Below are 7172 nucleotides of genomic sequence, written 5' to 3'. Positions count from 1 at the left end.
CTGAAGGTGCTAAAGTACTAAAAGTTGCAGAAATTGCGGAAAATGCACGAACAATGTGATGACTTCTTGAAAAATTGCAAAACATTTTCAAATATCAAATGTATAATGAACAAGAAATTTGAAGAATTTTTGAACATTTTAATGTTGTTACAATCATCAAACATCAGCAATATACAAAGACAGACCCATACAGGTAGAATTGTCATATCATATAAGTGATTGCTCTTTTCAGTTTTTTAATTCTCAAAAATCAGAAACAAATGTAAAAAAGTGCACCATATAAAAATATGAAACTTTGGACAACATTGTATAAAAAACAAGTAAAACAACAACTTTAACTTTTTTTCTGAAGTTGTCTGAAATTATTCAATAGCATTTTCAATTAAAGAAAGAGTTTTCAAAGTGGAAAATCTTGAAAAGGAAAGAATCACAATAGATAAGGCGGATACAAGAAAACACTGACACATCAAAATGAAAGCCTGTATCATGAACCAACTGATAGAAAAACAAAAAACAGAAAAGGAGGAGGACTGAGTTTTTTTGTCAGAAATAAATTGCTAAAATATGACATCTGTTGTCAGACCGTTAAGTGGTACAGCCTAACAGCAGTTGGAATGAAGAACCAGCTGCAGCGCTCCTCTTACTCTGCTGGTGGATCCGTCTGCTGCAGAAGGAGCTGCTCAGCATGTACACTGTCTGATGTAGTGAGTGAGAGGTGTGGTCCATGAGGAGTTTCCAATCCTCCTCTCACTCACCTCCACAACAGAGTCCAATAGGGAGTGCATGACTGAACTGTCCCTAACAGTTTGTTCAGTTTCTTCCTGTACTGGCTGGACTGCTCCCTCTCCAGCAGATCATAGCGGGTTGTAGAGGCTGCCACAGGTTACTACAGAGTTATAGAAGAGTTCATGACCTTGATCCAAAGCTGAGATGGAGCTGTTAATGAGGAAACCAAAGAAATCTGATATTATAATCCAGTCGAAAATAAGGCAAGGTCAAAGGTCATGTGAAGTCCTTCAGTACCTTAAACTGTGCTGCAGCGTTCATCCTATCCTCCGGTCCTCAGCAGTTTGATGCCGAGAGGTTCTGTGAGTGTTGATGACAGTTCTGTGATGAAGAGAGTTCTCAGCTGTGAGGAAGACCTGAAACCAAAGCAGATGTTCTCACTGATCTGTTCTGAGACATGGACTCATCATGTTGTCTTCTCCACTGAAATCTAGCTAACAGCACAGGAAGGAAGTCAGTACCTGGAGTTGGAGAGGAGAGCTGAGCTCTGCAGGAGGAAGACAGTCTCTGAGATGCAGCAGTGTGGAGCTCTGATGTTGCTGTGGATTCTTCATGCTGGATCTTTGCTGACAGAGTCTTTGTGGAGGTCAGAGGAAGGCTGATGGCTGCTCTGAACCAGAGCAAGGATGCAGGACGGAGGGCTTTTCTGAGCGTGCTCCAGCAAAGATGGACAGAAGGTTCAGGATCACTGTTCAAGTGAGCTCAGCTGAGGAACAGTTCATGAAAGTGGAGGAGGAAGTCCCAGAGAACACAACAGAAACATGTGCTGCAGGCCGGAACCAAACATGGCAGCACTGATGAAAGTCCCAATAAAAATAAAAGAAAAATCTCACATGTCTTCTTGGTTGATGAAAGAGTTGAGTTGATGTAGAAAAAAAGAATAAAAAAAATGAAAACTTTGCTTTGACGATTCATCTTAATCTCTAACAAAGTAAATCAAAACCACTTTGACAAAGTTGTTGATGAAGATGAAGAATCTGGAGGCTGTTTTACACAATGGCAAGAAACCTTCTTTTGAACAGCATTCAAAAAGTAGCTCACCCACACAAATTTCAACATATTTTTTTTTTAAAACAATTAAAAAATGTCAATTAACAGTCATCATGTCAGTTGTGTGAACCATGAGCAGATCTTTAAACAATTACAGCTCCATAAGATGTTTGAACTTTAACCCTTACTATGACTACAAAAGCTGAGACCTTATGAGAAAAATAACAGAAAATATGTTTATACTCAGATAACCACAGACAATAGAGCTTGATGTTAAGGATTTAAATCTGTAAATTGTTTTCTACACAGTCTTTAAAGTGTTATTTTTGAAATGAAAAAAATATTGACGTTTTTTTTCTATTATAATGACTGTAGACGAATTATAAACAAGGAGTTTGCTGTTCTGATTTAAAAACTTTCTATAGGACTTATATAGTTTCTCAGTCCATCGTCCCTTAAATTTTAGTTTTATCAAATATGACATTTTTTTTAAGATAAATAACACCATAAACAGAACTAAAGGATGACTGGATCTGAAGTGGAACAGACCAGAACACCAAACTCCTCGTTCTGTGATCACGTCCTTCAGTCTCTGTGGTTACCTCAACAATATGAACGTCAAACTCTGGAAATCCTGAACTAACATTCAGGTTGATGCAGCTCTATAGATTCCTATTGAGCTCTGTTAAAGTTCAGGCTTCTCACATGAAGCTCCTGGAGCTCTCTGTGCAGATTTACCACCTCAGACCGACTAACAGTCAGGCTGTGACTACAGATTCATCCACATGTCAGGATGTTCAGCTCAGCTTCATCCTGAATCTTCAGCTACATTTACAGTCTGCAGGTAGAAACTGTGATGGACGAATGCCTTCACTCAGAGCTGTCCATCAGGTCAGGAGCTCACATGTGGAAAACCTGAAGACCAGCTGACCCCCACATGAAGCAGGACTCACACAAACATGTCTGCGAGGCTTCAGCACTCTGAGGAGCTTTCCTCCATTTCTACGAACAATTAGGATTTCAAACTGCATAAATGATCAGCTTCACATTTGAAGATGATGATGCAAACGTGACAAAGGTTAAACTTTATGATAACATCATGAATAGAGTTACTGAGACTGTTACCATCAGCTGTTACTGAGTGTAAACATGACATGTGTGAGTGAATCCTGCTGGTCCCTGTTCACGTTTTGTTCTGAATAAGAAGATCTCTGACTGAGTAAACCACAGTCCCTAACTCTCCTCATTAAAAACACACGAACTGTCTAGACTAGATCAAGGAATGATCAAAAAGAATAACCAAATAAAGGCTAAAAGCTAATATTTTAAACAAACAAAATTTTGAATGAATGTGATTATGATAGCTGCAGGTTCAAAACCAAAGCAGAAATGTAAACAAAAGATAANTACCATCAGCTGTTGCTGAGTGTAAACATGACATGTGTGAGTGAATCCTGCTGGTCCCTGTTCACGTTTTGTTCTGAATGAGAAGATCTCTGACTGAGTAAACCACAGTCCCTAACTCTCCTCATTAAAAACACACAAACTGTCTAGACTAGATCAAGGAATGATCAAAAAGAATAACCAAATAAAGACTTAAAAGCAAATATTTTAAACAAACAAAATTTTGAATGAATGTGATTATGACAGCTGCAGGTTCAAAACCAAAGCAGAAATGTAAACAAAAGATAAAAATGCAATTAATAAATGTGATTATCACAGATTCTATTGTAACAGAGTCTTTGTTTCATGTTTAAATCAGTGCAGAGTTCATGACCTTCATCCAGAGCAGAGATCTGAGCTCACAGAACACAGACCGATAGAGCGGTGCACCTCCACGTTCAGCTGTTTCAGAGTTTCTCCAGTCAAGATGAGGTCAGAACTGAAACAGAAGATATCGACCTTTATGAAGTCATTGCTGTAGCTTTGATGTTCCTGCGTCTCAAATGAAAGAAGGGCATTCTCTGAATTGCATTCATATGTCAAGTGTTACCTTTGAGCTGCTGTTACAGCACAGAGGACTGTAAACAGAGATCTCTCTGCAGGGCTTCTCCTGCAGCAACATGTCTGATCATGGAGCTTAAAGACGAAGCTGTTTACAAGTAAAGCAAAACATCAGATGATAGAATACATTCCAACATGGAGCAAAGGTCAAATGTCATGTGAAGTCCTTCAGTACCTTAAACTGTGCTGCAGGGTTCATCCTCTCCTCCAGTTCTCAGCATTTTGAAACCCAGAAGTTCTGCAAGTGTTGATGACAGTTCTGTGTCCAGCAGAGAAGCTCTCAGCAGTGCTTGGAGAGGAGAGCTAAGCTCTGCAGGAGGAAGACAGTCTCTGAGATGCAGCAGTGTGGAGCTCTGATGTTGCTGTGGATTCTTCATGCTGGATCTTTGCTGACAGAGTCTTTGTGGAGGTCAGAGGAAGGCTGATGGCTGCTCTGAACCAGAGCAAGGATGCAGGACGGAGGGCTTTTCTGAGCGTGCTCCAGCAGAGATGGACAGAAGGTTCAGGATCACTGTTCAAGTGAGCTCAGCTGAGGAACAGTTCATGAAAGTGGAGGAGGAAGTCCCAGAGAACACAAAAGAAACATGTGCTGCAGGCCGGAACCAAACATGGGAGCACTGATGAAAGTCCCAATAAAAATAAAAGAAAAATCTCACATGTCTTCTTGGTTGATGAAAGAGTTGAGTTAATGTAAACACATAACAAAAAACTAATGTTCAGCCAGACAATTCATCTTAATCTTAGACAAACTAGAAAAAACAATTGTCAAAGATTTTTAAAAAAACACAGGACAACGTCTCTCTTTCTGACAGAAACCAACAAAGAGAGCAGAAGTAAAATGTCACATTGTGGGGATCAGCTGGTTTGGATCAGAAAACAACTGCTATCAGAGCAGATGTTTTAAGATCTGCAGAATCTTTCAGCAGCTTCTGTACAGCTGCTGAAACAGGTTAGGCCTGTGCGTCTACCAACCCAAACCCAAACCCGACCCGGGCAGACGCACAGGCCTAACATTCTGTAATCCCAGAACGGGCTAAAACAGACAATGATACAATTTTGTCCAGAATAATTGCTTTTCATAAAAAAAATGCTTTGAACCATGTGTGTTTAAAAATGTCTTGAAACATGGTACACTGATTTTAAATTACAAAAGTAGAAAATACTTGATTGCTATGATTTTGCAAAAACAAAACAGTTTAAAACAGAACTTTAAAATCTCATGATAATGCAATACTTTAATTTTAAAACACTTGGATCCAGTACAGACTTACCAAACCTCATGATTTGCTTCAAGCGTAGGTACAAATACACTGATCTATAGAAACCATTGATCTGAATGAAAAACACTTTTGACACAAAAGATCATGATCTGAAACACTTAAACGTCCTAAAACTCATGATACAAAGTCCTTTGGTTTTAAAATCACCGCATCAAGAACAGACTTACCAAACTTTCTCACAAGTCACTGAAAGACAGAAGACAGTAAACGGGGTTATGATAACTGTAGTAAGACCTCATGACACCTGCATGGAGACATCTGTGGGGCTGGGAGATGAACACCAGGTCTAGTAGAGTGTGTTTGTCTGTGGTGGCAGAGGTGATCAGCTGTGCATACCCTTTAGACTCAAACAGATCCAGGATCGGCTTTCTTCCTCTTATCAGCTGATTCTCGTTAAAGTCTCCACACACAATAACAGGGTGACAGTCCAGCGTCTCAAGAGAGTCCAGCAGGCTTACCAGGTTGTCCATGAACGGCTTCAAACCAAAGTCTGGCGGTCGGTAAATGGCTGTGATCAGAGCTTGGAATGGAGCCTCCACCTTCAGCACTATGAACTCAAGATCAGTCACGTTATGCAGATATCGTTTCTCACTGACCACAAAAGTCTTTCTAACATAAACTGCAACTCCTCCACCACTTCTGCTGCTCAGGTCAGGAAAGTTAGAGTAGGACAGGTGTCTGTTACGCTTGAACATGCTGTAACCCTCCAGGTGAAGACTGTCTGCAACAAAGGAGCCCTGCAGGTGAGTTTCAGTCAGACACAGAACATCTGCTAGACACAGTTCATGGTGGCTCTTCAGGTTCTTGATGTGAGCTGGAAGTCCCTCTGTGTTGTGGTGGACCAGAGTCAGAATGTCAGGCCTGCTCACCGTCTCTGTCAGATTCGAAAGAGGCATCATGTCATCCACACTGGCCTGTCTCATGCTCTGCAGCGCTGCTGTGATCTCTGGGTTAGCAAAGATCTTCCTCTCATCCAGATCCAGGAGGTACAGTCCACCAAGAGTCCTCACTCTGCTTAAAGCCACATAGGCCATTCCTGCTTCAAAGATTTTTGTAAGTGACAACACAGCTGCATCAGTAGTCAGACCTTGAGTTTTGTGCACAGTGCATGCGAACGCCAGCTTGACAGGAAACTGTCTGCAGACCACTCCTCTCTGCTTCAGGTTCTCCTCTGCTCTCTCGATGAACACCACTCTGTCCTTGTTCCTGCTCTGATCCATCTGTAAACCCAGCTTAGTGATACGGTCATTGTCAGAAGTTACCACCTGAACCAACTTAGCAAAAGCTCCATTTACCAGTCCATTACTGACATCAATGTTTCTGGTCAGCATGACTCGTGCTCCTTCAGCGACCTTCAAAGTGTCAGCTAGCTCGCTTCGACCTCCTGCATACGGTTTGTCTCTTCGTGCCATTCTGCCAGTTCGTGGGTCTTTCTGAAAGTCATCTGCATCAATGGAAACAATGTTAGAGTGCAGCAGATATAGAGTGACAGAGTTATTTTTTTCAACCTGTTTTTTAGTGGCAAAAATATGCAAAATATCAGTGGGACAAGAAGCTAGTTCAGTGATTCTCTGAGACAACAACTCTCTGTCAGCTTGAGATAGCTCATCTGTCTTCTCCTTCACCCGCATCCTGTTCAGCATCTCTGCAAAAGACAAGTCATCTTTCTGTCGCATGATTTGGGTCAACGTTACCATCTGGAAATGCTCCTGCCAAAGGTCGATCTCTGCTGGGTCATGGACACAAAGAAGTTTGGAGTGTCTTACCGGTAGAAGCTGATAGAAATCTCCAACTGCTAGAACAGACACACCACCAAAGGGTCTGTGAGAACCTTTGATCTGCTTCAGTCTGCCATCCACGTATGCAAAGAGAGGCTTAGAAACCATAGAAATCTCATCAATGACCAGGATTTCTGTGTTAATGAGCTCTGACCTGACCTCGTCCAGCTGGTTACCGAGTCCTTGGATTGGAGGCTTTAGACTTCTGGGTAGTTTCAGCAGAGAATGGAGGGTGGAACCAGAGATGTTGAAGGCAGCGGTGCCAGTGAAAGCGCTCAGGAGAACAGTAGGCTTTGACATGTCAGCTTCCTCTGCATGTGCGGGTAACCTGCTC

General features: G+C 41.5%; 1 protein-coding gene and 1 long non-coding RNA gene across 2 annotated transcripts; both read right to left on the bottom strand.

Annotated features, from left to right (window-relative positions):
* Positions 1 to 124: 124 nt before the first annotated feature.
* LOC112139782 lies at positions 125 to 3040 on the bottom strand. Its single transcript, XR_002918049.2, has 3 exons — positions 1248 to 3040; positions 1024 to 1142; positions 125 to 936 (listed from the first exon to the last, which is right to left on the bottom strand). It is a non-coding gene; the product is annotated as an uncharacterized LOC112139782 (long non-coding RNA).
* Positions 3041 to 3210: 170 nt separating this feature from the next.
* LOC112139783 (ATP-dependent DNA helicase PIF1-like) lies at positions 3211 to 7138 on the bottom strand. Its single transcript, XM_036211270.1, has 3 exons — positions 3956 to 7138; positions 3770 to 3868; positions 3211 to 3658 (listed from the first exon to the last, which is right to left on the bottom strand). Exon 1 carries the CDS (start codon positions 7136 to 7138, stop codon positions 5237 to 5239), a length of 1902 nt encoding a protein of 633 aa, XP_036067163.1. The 3' UTR covers positions 3211 to 3658; positions 3770 to 3868; positions 3956 to 5236.
* Between the last annotated feature and the right edge of the window lie 34 nt (positions 7139 to 7172).

Source organism: Oryzias melastigma, unplaced genomic scaffold (assembly GCF_002922805.2).
Source record: "Oryzias melastigma strain HK-1 unplaced genomic scaffold, ASM292280v2 sc01827, whole genome shotgun sequence".
In the NCBI taxonomy this organism is placed as follows: domain Eukaryota; kingdom Metazoa; phylum Chordata; class Actinopteri; order Beloniformes; family Adrianichthyidae; genus Oryzias; species Oryzias melastigma.
Note: the sequence above shows the minus strand (reverse complement) of the source record. Positions and strands in the feature narration are given on the sequence as shown.

Excerpts from the sequence above, each read along its gene's own strand:
- LOC112139783 (XM_036211270.1), bottom strand. The coding sequence starts at position 7,138 with ATGTCAAAGCCTACTGTTCTCCTGAGCGCTTTCACTGGCACCGCTGCC.